General features: G+C 44.0%; 1 protein-coding gene across 1 annotated transcript; it reads left to right on the plus strand.

Moving 5' to 3' along the window:
• The first annotated feature begins 24 nt into the window (after nucleotides 1-24).
• On the plus strand, nucleotides 25-11,724 carry LOC149308749 (phosphoglycerate kinase). The gene is made up of 11 exons (XM_089536401.1): nucleotides 25-171; nucleotides 4,084-4,134; nucleotides 4,543-4,698; nucleotides 4,805-4,949; nucleotides 6,317-6,420; nucleotides 6,969-7,088; nucleotides 8,219-8,333; nucleotides 8,598-8,777; nucleotides 8,872-9,049; nucleotides 9,438-9,536; nucleotides 11,209-11,724. The coding sequence occupies exons 1-11, from the start codon at nucleotides 107-109 to the stop codon at nucleotides 11,247-11,249; spliced, it is 1,254 nt and encodes a 417-aa protein (XP_089392527.1). The 5' UTR covers nucleotides 25-106; the 3' UTR covers nucleotides 11,250-11,724.
• Nucleotides 11,725-12,058: the final 334 nt, after the last annotated feature.

Below are 12,058 nucleotides of genomic sequence, written 5' to 3' on the forward strand. Positions count from 1 at the left end.
GGCTTGAAGGTCGGGGCGGCCGAGGTGACTTTTTCTGAGCTCATAGCAGCGGCTGCCTCCTTGTTGTTCAGACGCTCCTTTCGCCGCTTCTTCTTCCGCCGCCATTATGTCTCTTTCCACCAAGCTGACGCTGGACAAAGTGGACGTGAAGGGGAAGCGCGTCGTCATGAGGTGGGAGACCCAGGCCTTCGCCCCTTCTTCTCCAGCTACTTAGCCATTGTAGGCCGCTCTACGCGTGTCACGTGTGCGCCGGGCAGACGCGTGTCGGGGAGGCCAGGCTTGGACTCATCCTCGCCTTACAGGGGTTTGTGGGCCGCTCTTCACAAATGGCAGGACTTGGCCATAGAGAGCCATTGCAGAATACTGGTCCATAGGGAATCATTGGGGAGGACTTGCCTGGAGAGAGTGACTGGGGATTATTTGCCCATAAGGAATCATTGGGAGATACTTAGCCAAAGGGAAACAGTGGGGAAGACTTGCCGTCTATGGAGAATCCCATAGGAAGCCATTGCAAAATACTGGCCCATAGGGAATCATTGGGGACTATTTCCCCTTAGAGAGACCATGCTCGCCCATAGGGAATCATTGGGGAACACCTGCTCAGTGCTTCTCTATGGGCCAGGATTCCCATGGGCAGCTCTTCTCTAATGCTTCCTCCCTGCAGCCCAGAAGAGCGGGGTTTGGGAGGGGTGCCTTTCTAACCTGGGCTCTTGCCTCCTGCCAGAGATGCAGGCCTGGGTTGGCTGGCTGCTTTGCAACGTCTGAATGGCTCTTTCACGCTCATTTAAAACAATTAACCCCCCCCCCCATTGAAGCTCTGCAAAAAGTTAATAAGGAAAAGCACACACCTCTAAATAAGAACCCTCCGTCCCTAACCCTTAAAAGCCTCCACACGCAAAGGAGATAACCCAGTTTGAGAGCGCTTTAACTGCCCTGGCTCAGTGCTAGGGAATCATGGGAATTGTAGTTTTGTGGGCCGTTGAGCCTTCTCTGTCAGAGAGCTCTGGGGCCACTATAAACTACAATTCCCACAGTTCCTAGCACTGAGCCAGGGCAGCTGAAGCGCTCTCAAACCGGGTTATTTCTGCAGTGTGGCTTTTTTGGATCAAAAATGCCTTTTAAAAATATGTCTTTTAAGGAAAAGAAATGGAAAAGCAGTTCAGCTTCTGTTTCCCATCAGAAATGACCTCTCTCTTCATTTGCCCCGGGGCCAAAATACCAGTATGGCACACCAGGACTCTGCCATTATGCCAGTCCTAAGTCAAAGCAAAAAATGCTATTCTCTATTTTAGCCGAAACAGAAAATCATTTTAGATCCCAGGGACCTGGATCTGATCCACAGCAAACCCAGACCAACGGGATTTCTGCTCAAACGCAGCCATAGGATTGCCTTCCAAATCTCAGAAGCTGGAATGACGCCAGGGAAGCTGCGTGGACCAAAAGAGATGTCTTTTAACTCATCGTCAGTGTCTCATAATGAGTCGCTGGATGTGTTTTACTATGGCAGGACACACTCATGCCACACACAAACCGGGTGGGAAGGCTTTGCGTGTCTCGCGGCACGTTTTAAGTCCGTTGCCTTTTGGCCTTCCGCAGCCTTGATGCTGGTTTAACTCTCCTGCCCCAAATAAGTGGATGGAAAAAGAGACGCTTAATTATTAATTATATGAAACAAGACAGGTTCAGAATTGTCATTCTAGTATAAAGTGAACCTCTAAAGAGGAAAACTAACTACAACTATCATCATCATCATTATTTATTGGGGCATCATGAGTAATAAGGATTCTTTAAAAGTAGGCTTTTACATGGGGTGAGTGTTTTGCTTAGGTTTTTAACATTGGTATGGTTATAGCTTTTATATCCTGTTTTTAAAAAGTAAGGTTGCAAAAGGCCTGTTAGAAATAAACCTACACTTCCCAAGATTGGCTAGCACTGAGCCAGGCCAGTTAAACCAGTCTCAGACTGGATTATTTCGGCAGTGTGTTTTGGATTTAAATTGTTTTGGGGTGGGATGCATTTGATCTCAGGATAAGTCTGCATTCTCTCCCTGAAATGTCAGGTAGAAGTTTGGAAGCTAACCATCTCTGAATGACTTTGAGAGCAGTCTAAAAGTGACCTCTAAGTTTGGACTCCTGAGCAACACTGTCCTTCGGACGTTTGTTCTGAAGAAAGTGCCCTTGGGCTTCTGAATAAACAGGTAGAGCTTTGTGCTTTTCATTAGAGAGATCTTTCAGCGCCAGGGACTCAACTGAATAAAGACAGCCTGCCTTTCAGGACAGCCTTAAAGGTTGTAAATGCCAGGCTATTTCTGCCCTGGCAGAAGAGGAGACGTTGCGGCGGCTGCTGCTGCTGGGCTCCCAATCTAAAACTTGCCCAAACTTTCAGTAGCTTGTCCCCCCCCCCCCCCCCGTTGTTTGTGTTTGTTTTTGTTTTGGTTTTTTTTGCACCCATTTATATCCTATCCTTGGCTGCAAGTCGCTTACGATGGTTTTGCTTTTTAACATTGAAAAGGGAGGAGCCCTTTCACAGATTGAGGAGACAGGTTTTTAGAGGTCCTTCTTGTAATTCTCAGTTGAGGGTTGTTATCAGAGGAGCAGCCCTGCTTAAGGCCTGGAGTTGATTCAGCTTGTTCCTGGTGGTTGCTGGAGTTATTATCTTGCAAGGAAGTGGAACTGAAAGGGAACAGCAGTAGCCACAACTATAGTACCTGTCCTCAACATATTAAGGGGGGGAAAGCAAGTCATCCACATCAGGTAGCCTGCGAAGCCGTATTACAAGTTACATAATCCTCAAATGTGAATAGTTGTATAACTTGGAATTTAAAAATCTGACACAGCATTTCATGGTTATCAGTCCCTACTTGAAGAATCAGGTCTTTTCCTTTTTCCCAGCTGAAGTGATGTTAGATTCTACAGTGAGTTATATGAGGTCTGGAGAGGATTTGTTGAGCCTTTGGCCCTTTGAAATCTGGAGAGCGTTGTTCTAGACTTCTACATTCAGAGTGGCGTTAACACATTCTTCCTTTCCCTATTTTAATGGAAACAAAATCTGGTCTCCTGAAGCTTCTCATTCTCCTATCCTCTCTCTTACTATATTTCACAGCATGACTTCCTCTGTCTTTCAGCTTTGGGGCACAAAACGGGCATCAAAAAGTGTCTCCTGAAGCTCCTCCTAGCCGTCTGCCATGTTACGGCATGCCAGGGCTTCTGCTGAGTAATTGCTCTTCATAGCCATGTGAGATGAGAGCTTGAGGAAATGCCTCTTCACGCTCACTGAAGCCATGCTTCTTTTGTACAGCACCAGCAGAATCAAGCAAAGCCTCATAAATAATGAGAACTTCATGTAAAACCCAGTGCTTAAAGGTGGCCACTAAATGCTTGCATATCTGTGCTTATGCTTTTGCCCTCTGAAAGCAGTCTTAAAGCTTGGTCAGAATTTTTAAGGATAAGAATAGAAGTGAAGTAGATGTAAAATACTTATTAAAAATTAAAGTGGTCCTCTTAGGGGTGTGGGTTAAGGCAAGTCAAATCAATAAGCAATTCCTCCAATAGACCAAGTGCAGTACTAACTTGGTAAATAGTTTGCTGAAGGCAGTCAGATGAGTTTAAAGTTGGGAATAGAAATGGGTCTGGGCAGTTGTTGGATTGCACTTTTCATTCCTGAGCATTGCTTTGGCCTGCAGAAGATGCTGTGCAACAACATCTGGAACAGAGAACAAGTAGGACTATGTTGTGTTAACCTTGACTTGGAAACGCATGTGGGGTCTATTGCCCAGCCTTCCAGGCCCAGCGCTAAGGTTTTGACCATTTCCACCCATTCTGTGCCCCTTTTTCCTTGTGACACATCGGTTGGAGAGACCCTCGAGGTGCATATCTCTGTACATGTGCCATCCTTTGAGCGGCAGGTTAAAAAGTGATGGCTATAACATGGTAACCATGAAATAAGCTCTCCTTCTTTATCCATCCTAACATAGTCTCGATCCAGTCCTTTCTTGAGGATCTTGCTTTTGGCTTCCAGCACTGCGTAAGGCAGGCGAGGCATAATTTATGAGTTTACTAATAGTTTTCCCTTATTTTTGTTTAGGGTTGATTTCAATGTCCCAATGAAGGACAACAAAATAACCAACAACCAAAGGTAAGCTCTTTCTATGTTTTAAACCATATTTATCCTCATGGACACCAAATACATATAGTGCTTTCTCTTTTAAAATGACAATTTGAAAATAGTTCTCTGTATTCACAGTGTAGAAGTGATGTTCTGGGTGCTAGAAAGGCAAGTGGCTCCAAGAACATTTATGGTATCAACATGTTGAGTTGTCATGCCTGAATATATTGAGGAGAGACAATTCACCCTTATTTCTTGCCAAAAACGGGCTGGTCTGGGGGATCTTGAGGGTGTCAAGAATCACAAAAACGATCTTGGTGCTTCATTCTTCCCCTGTCATAAAGGAAGCATTTTGTAAGAGTTATGATAGAAGCCTTCTGTTCACAGGTGTGACCCTTTGAATTAAACTTTCTGTTTCATCTTGTGTTTTCATTGCAGAATTAAGGCAGCTGTCCCAAGCATCAAGCATTGCTTGGACAATGGAGCCAAGTCTGTGGTACTTATGAGCCATCTGGGGCGACCTGATGGCGTTCCTATGCCTGACAAGTACTCTCTGCAACCAGTGGCCGCAGAACTCAAAGCACTGTTGGGCAGGTATGGCATCAGACCTGTTGAAGATGAGCAATAGGCACTGTAATTTTTCTGTGAAATAACCATTTAAAATAATGAGCTCACGCTGCATGTCTTGGATTGTCTCCAGGGATGTCCTGTTCATGAAAGACTGTGTTGGTGCAGAGGTGGAGGCCGCTTGCGCTAATCCTGCAGCTGGTTCTGTCATTCTCCTGGAAAATCTCCGGTTCCATGTAGAAGAAGAAGGAAAGGGGAAGGATGCTTCAGGCAACAAGGTAAGACATTGTACTCCTATTGGCTTCACAAGTTGTTCCCAAATCAAGAGTAATCATAGTAAACAGATGTTTTACAAACAGTTGATAATGGTTCATCCTCTGTGACATGGCAGGAAACAGAATCACAAGGTGGTTTAGTAAATGAAGGAAGAGCAGCCCAGATAGAAAATGTCTGGTAGAATACATTAAAAAAAAGTTTGTCATTAATATACACTCACTTGCTATCTTAAGTACTCCTTTACATGTATGCAACATACACTTCTTCTTCCCAAAGATAAACCCATCCTCCTGTGGCAGCTGCTGGTGGCAAACAAGGGATTCTCTTTACTTCTTCTCAATCTATTCTTTCCCCAAAAGTGATACCTCACAGCTTTCCTGTGCTGCATTTGGCTTTTTAAAAGGCTTCTATTGCCAGCAATAAAAGCCTTTTCATTAATCCCTCCATAGCAGTTATTGCCAGTATACATGGAAGAAGATGTATCAAGTGGTGTATTTCTTTGAAAGGGAGTTTGAATCAAAGCAGAGAAAGAAGAAAAATGGCTGAAGGAAATGAGGCACAAAGTACCTCTTTACTGAAAATGTTCTTGAGGAGGAAAGAAAAAGGCATAGCCTGGGATGAAAAGAGCATATACAACCAGAGGGCATATCCAGACCCTGTGCTGGGACTGAAACCCCCTGAATGCAGAGGCCACTTGCTTTCCTGCCTCCTGCTCATGGCATCTTGTACCTCTGACATTTTCTTGAAGGTCATTGAAAGTGCTTGATCCCAGTTGGTTTCTTTTCTTAGCCGCTCTGACCCCATTAGGCCTTGAGCTTGGCTCCTTTTTTGAAGCCCCCGAAGTGTGGAAGGCTTATATACAGTAAGGTGCCCTTTTCTGGGTTGATATAGAACACCACACAGTGCTCCAGAAACATGTGCAAGCAAACTGTAGACCGAGTGCTGGATGCAACTTTTAATACACTGCTGCTCTCCTTTTATTCCTGAACCTTTGCTTGAAGCACAGGCTGAGTAATTTAACCCTGATTCTTGCACACTTGCTCACATTTGTCTCTATTCTCTCCCATTTTCAAGTACACACTGTAGTTTTGTTAGCTTTGCAAACACTTCCTCCCATTCATATGCAGTGTGTTCAGTTTCAGAGCTCTTGATGCCAGTGTTTGAGTTGAGTAAAGAGGGTAGTTGTGAGTGTGACCAGAGGCCTTCAGAAGACATCTTCCAATATTTATTGTATTGGCTGTGGCAGTACTTATTGGGGGAGAGGGAGGTGTTCCTGGAAATGGCCTTTGCCATCTCCAACATGAGAATGTTCAGTTCCTGTCAATAAGGAAAAACAAGTAACCTCGGGTTTTAATCTCGCTCTCCACAGATTAAGGCTGACTCTGCAAAAGTGGATGCTTTCAGAGCTTCACTTTCTAAACTCGGAGATGTTTATATCAATGATGCCTTTGGAACTGCGCATAGAGCCCACAGGTGGGTGACCATTGTCCTTAAGTCATCACAGCCAGACTTGTGTCAAAAATCAAACTTGTTTTTTGCCATAGTATACTTCTAATGTGAGAAAGATTAGGTTTGTACTCCCAGCTGTATTCTAGCGTTGTCCACGTTGCAGGAAAGAAGCACCGAGATCTGCCTTTGCTATCCATTTTAAACCTGGGATTCACATTTACATGTCACATCTGCTTTAAAAAAGGCTTTTTTAAAAAGTGTTATGAAGGCAGACCTTTTTCTATGCATTCCTATAATTTCATCCAGTTAGTATAAATTACTTCCTTTGTTACTTCACAATGTTTTTTTGTGGAAGGTCTCAGAAACATTGTTTGAAAGATACGAACTTCAAGGAATACTTTTAATTTTTCCCTGCAGTTTTGTCTTCATTGTTTACATTTGCAAGTAAATATTTGTACAGTTGTGGACTTGGAAGGGTTTTGCGGTAATTCTCATGGGGTCGAAAGATACTCCTCAGTGCCGTGAATTACTGAGGGTTGTTTTGTTTTTTCCCCTTTCTCCCAATGAAATAGTTCAATGGTTGGTGTCAATCTGCCTCAGAAAGCTGCTGGCTTTCTCATGAAGAAAGAACTGGATTATTTTGCCAAAGCATTAGAGCATCCAGAGCGTCCTTTCCTGGCAATCCTTGGAGGGTAAGAACCAATGCACTTCCTCCTTCGGCACATATCATAAACTAATATATTGTTTACAGTAGGGATCCTGAGAGTGTCCTTAGTGTGTCCAAATACTGATTCCCCCCCCCCCCCAAAAGCTGTCCTGAAGAGAATCAGTTTTTAGCCCTATCAGTGTGTGTGTGTGTATCTGATCTTTGCATTAGAGTTCAGACTGCAAACATTATCCCTGCTCAGCAATTCACGCAGTGTAAATCGAAACTGGCTGTCATTATGCAACCATGAACTGCTGCTGTACATGTTGGGCCCTGCAGCTTCCAAGTGAGATATTTTTAAAAGGGAAGATTCCTCCTTTTAAAAAGCACACTAGACTAGACTATCCTGGGGACAGTCTTAAACTTTGAAGGAATTTAATGCAGACCAAACACTGTGGCTGAGTTGTCTTCTAAACATATTGCATAGTCTTGAGCGTGTCTGTGATAGGCGTATCTGGACAAGAGAGGGCAGCATAGTCTACTGAATGGCTTTGGAGAGCCCAAGTATTCTTGCTTCCCTTTTTTCCACTTTGTCCTTGAATAAATTACTTCATGTTCCACAAAATGGCAGGGAACAGTAACAACTTTTAAGTTCAGCAGAAGGATCTGGAACAAGGGCCCAGTGACACTGTTCACTTGACAAATACAGGTCTAGTGTTTCAAGTTAATATTTAGGTAAAGCAGGGTATGGTGATTAGTCAGTTCTCGACTTTTAGGCTACGGCAGACAAAGGTCAAATGCATCCTCAGGGCCACTGTTGTCATTCAAGGTCCTTTCCCCCTTAGGTAAATGGTCTTCCCAAACCTGCTGAAACCAAAGGCCTATGAAAGAATGGCAAGAAAGATGCCAGTCTGACCTTTGCTCTCTTTATTATAATAAACCTGTTCTTAAGCAGAACTTACAAGGGACAATGGCAATAGGTTAGCTTGGTTTTTTGACTTTACATCCTGTATTTCATGTGGGTTAGAGCTGTCCCAGGTGTTTGTAAAGGGCAAGCAGTCAAGTGGAAGTGGAACAATATCACAATATTGTAACACTTTCTAGCAGTTTATATATAGCTCTGTTCGCAAACTGTTCAGGGGGTAATGTGGCTGTTTTTCCCTCCACCTTCATCAGAGCTAAAGTTCAAGATAAGATTCAGCTGATCAATAACCTACTGGACAAAGTCAATGAGATGATTATTGGCGGAGGGATGGCTTTCACCTTCCTCAAAGTGCTCAACAACATGGAGGTACGCAACCTGTGGCGTTTGCCCTTATTTGTGTGATGCAGTGCATGTAAAGGACTCTGCATGTACTGGCTCTGCCTTGTTCATGATTTTGTTTAATATGTGTTACAGCATAAAATCTCCCAGCAGCCAGTGTCTCCTGTGCCTCCCTCCTTTCATGGCTGCTATGTCTATCATCTTTTACCTTCTTCCACTGCTGTCCGAATGCGCCAACCAGGTTCAGGGCTGCGTAGCTAAACAACGCCATGTATTCTCTTTGGCTTCCAGATTGGCAACTCTTTGTTTGATGAAGAAGGGGCAAAAATAGTCAAGGATCTGATGGCCAAGGCAGAGAAGAACAGTGTGCGAATCAACTTGCCCGTTGACTTCATCACTGCGGATAAATTTGATGAGAACGCCAACACCGGAAAAGCCACGGTGGCCTCTGGCATCCCTGCCGGCTGGATGGTAGGTCTTGAAGATGGACGCCAGGCTTTGAGGGCCCTTTGTCTGTTTCTGGTGAAGTGGCTGACCCAGCTTGTTTTGCTCTTTCTCACTTTAGGGTCTGGATTGTGGTCCCGAAAGCGTTAAGAATTTTGTTGAAGCTGTGGGGAGAGCCAAATTAATTGTGTGGAACGGTCCAGTAGGCGTGTTTGAGTGGGACAAGTTTGCCAGCGGAACCAAAGCCGTGATGGATAAAGTTGTGGAAGTCACAAGCAAAGGCTCTGTCACCATCATTGGTAAGAACTGATGGGTTCCACCTCTCACCCCATTCAAAGGAAGAGCTTTTCAGTCAGTTGGAATGGTGGCTTCTTCATAAGAAAACACAGATGACACTTTATTATAATAACTTAGCTCTTTGGCCTGTCAAATTGAGCTTGGTCTTCTCTAATGGATACCATTTCAGACAAGGGTTTTCTTGGGAACTGAACCTACTGCAGGCAGAGCAAGTCCTTTCAAATCCTGCCCTCCCTCCCATTGTAATGAAGTATTCTGTGTGCGCACTCATTCTCCTGGTCTGTTATCCCCCCTCCCTCCTCAAATGCTTTAACAACAGTGCTGGCTTTACTTAATTTATGCATCCCAAAGGCTCTAAAACACGTTTGCTGTGCTTTCTTTGCTGAACAGGTGGTGGAGACACTGCTACATGCTGCGCTAAGTGGAACACGGAAGACAAAGTCAGTCATGTTAGCACTGGAGGCGGTGCCAGCCTGGAACTTCTAGAAGGTAATAACTTGGGGGTTTTGTTTTTATTTCCCTTCTCTTCCTTGACAGTGCCTAGTAAATGGCTTTTTCACAGAATCAGTTCCTATGGATGCACACAAGTGCCTTTGGGACCAGATTCAGGCAGCTGGCAAGAATCAGGGTCGCCATATGAATGCCCAAATAGCATACCAACAGTCCCATATTCTCATGAGCATTCAGGACCTCCGTAAGACCTTAAGGGCATAGTGCTGTGGCCTGTTGAGCTGTGGTCTTGATATTATTCCGTTTTGTGCATCGGCCCTTTTAAAGAACCAAGCTTCTCTGCCCACTATTTCATCAGTCTCGCAAGACTGGCTTCTAGAGTTAAGATTTCCCATATTTGCAGCCCTTCAGAGAATCACACAAACCTACATGAGTGTCCCTGGCAGTTAGTCAGACTTGGATTTTAAAGGGATGATAATTTATAAGTTGTTTCCTTAGGGCCACACTGTCCTATGAATGAATCTTGTTTTCCTCTCATAATTAGCGTTTTCCAAGAGGTGTAAATTTTCCCATAAAGGAAGCCCCATTAAAATGAGTCTGCAGTTGTTTATTACCAGGAGTTTCAATGCTGGACAAGGCTTTTGTCTCGGTCGCCTAGGATGTAATGGTGAAAGGAAAGAATGCACACCAGTAAAAGGAGGCTTGTCCCTCTAAAAAGGGGACACTTTGCATCCGAAATGTAGGCTGTGCTGAACTTGGGGAAGGTGTATAAAGCCCCCAAGAATGTTGTGAATCAAATTAACCTCCTTTTGCTTCATTTATAAAATAACTTAGCTGTGTTCCCTCCTAAACTCTAGTTTTAATGCATATGAGAACCACTGTGAGGCTGCAGAATTGGTATTCAGTGACCTTCCGTTTTTGCTGAGTTTAGATTGACTGGAGGTAGTAGGAGTGCCATTGTTCAAAGCATCACAAGTGTGATTAAAAACTAATCTTAGCAGCTTAACACACAACCTGCCCCTGGTAGACAACGGTGGGCTGCTTGTTTTGAAAGGTTGCTGAAGGAACGATTATGGAAACCTTTCAGCTCTTGAAACATGGGAGAGTGTGAAATACTTAAAACCATTCTGCTTTTGGAGTTTTACAACTGGTTATATTTCTGTGAAGATCAGCGTTACTGTTATGCCTCTGAAAAATCCCATCTAATAGCCCCAAAATGCATTAAATCATATTAACTCAGTATTACAATGAATGATAAATATCAAATGCTCATGAATGCTTGGATCTGGGTCTCTATGGTCTTCCTCTTGTATGAACTCTTCTCTTCCCAACCCAACAAAGACCTGGTCCAGGTGCCTCTAGTTATGGATGATGGTCACCTAATCTTCCCCCTTTTTGTGCTGGTCCCTGGCTCTTTGGGAGCTTCCTCCATTTGGAGGTTCATCTGGCTTTTGGAGCTTCATCTGGTCACCTTCTGGGTGAGAAATACAAACTTTCCCTTCCGGCTGTGCTTTCAGAAATGAGAGAAAACAGACTCTCCATCCTGTTCCTCATGGTTTCAGCTTATTGATATTTATCGTCAGTATGTAAATAGCAATTGTAAACAGCCTTGGCTGCTGTTGGAGTGGAAAGATTTTAATGTGAAAAGGGAGGCTTCTTGTTGCCAGAATGTCCAGCCCCATAACAGGAGTGTCTTTTAAACTTCCCGCAGGTAAAGTCCTCCCTGGCGTCGATGCCCTGAGCAGCGTGTAAACGGAGAGGACGCTGGATGTGTAAGAACCTCCTCCCGCCATGTTCCTCTGCACACAAGTCCTTAAAGCAGCCACTGCAACGCTTCTCTATCCATACAAGCGGCAGATCGCAATGTAAACCTTGGAAGCAAACAGAATGGCCGACAGAGAGGTTTCAGATGGCTCTGTTTTGTGGAGCCTGCAGTTTACATGATGCTGATTTGCCAACGGTTTCCCCGTCGGAACTACTGTAGTCTTCAATTGTTCTTGTGAATTTAGAGTGTATATATTTATATTTTTTGTCCTTTTTGAAAAGGCCAGGTTTCCCCTCTTAGCTGCCAATTTCTCAAAAACAACCTCAGAGTTCAGCTTCAACGGTTTTTTTAGCTGCTATGTATGGCTTGTCGGTTCACACAGTCCACAACCAAGAGGGAAATAACAAATTTCTGGATGTTGACTACAATGTTAGCTTCAAAATAAATGTTTTAAGATGTGAATCAGACCTTGAATGTGCTGCTCTTTTCCCTTCATGAGCTAATTTTCATAGCGTTGTGTTGAAGGTGTTTTTAGTGTTATGTCTCCCCTCTCCTTAGCTATGGATGGATACAGATGGATGTATTTTAAACCTATCCTAACTATCCTAGGGTTTGAATCCTAGCCTCGCCATTAAACTCATTGGGTTTACCTTGAGCAAGTCACATCCTCTCAGCCTCAGGAAGGTAGTGGCAAATCCCCTCTGAAGAAGCTTCCCAAGAAACCCCATGATAGGGTCGCCATAAGTCAGAAGCAACTTGAAGGTACACAACAACAAAGCACATAGTAGCAGGAGAC

Source organism: Sceloporus occidentalis, unplaced genomic scaffold, assembly GCF_023333645.1.
Source record: "Sceloporus occidentalis isolate IW3139 unplaced genomic scaffold, rSceOcc1.0.p SCAF_8, whole genome shotgun sequence".
Classification (NCBI taxonomy): Eukaryota; Metazoa; Chordata; class Lepidosauria; order Squamata; family Phrynosomatidae; genus Sceloporus; species Sceloporus occidentalis.

Bases quoted from the DNA above. Each gene is read 5' to 3' on its own strand.
- LOC149308749 (XM_089536401.1), top strand. From the start codon at position 107: ATGTCTCTTTCCACCAAGCTGACGCTGGACAAAGTGGACGTGAAGGGG. The intron at 8,334-8,597 runs GTACGCAACCTG...TTTGGCTTCCAG, and splicing joins AAGTGCTCAACAACATGGAG to ATTGGCAACTCTTTGTTTGA. The intron at 9,537-11,208 runs GTAATAACTTGG...AACTTCCCGCAG, and splicing joins CAGCCTGGAACTTCTAGAAG to GTAAAGTCCTCCCTGGCGTC.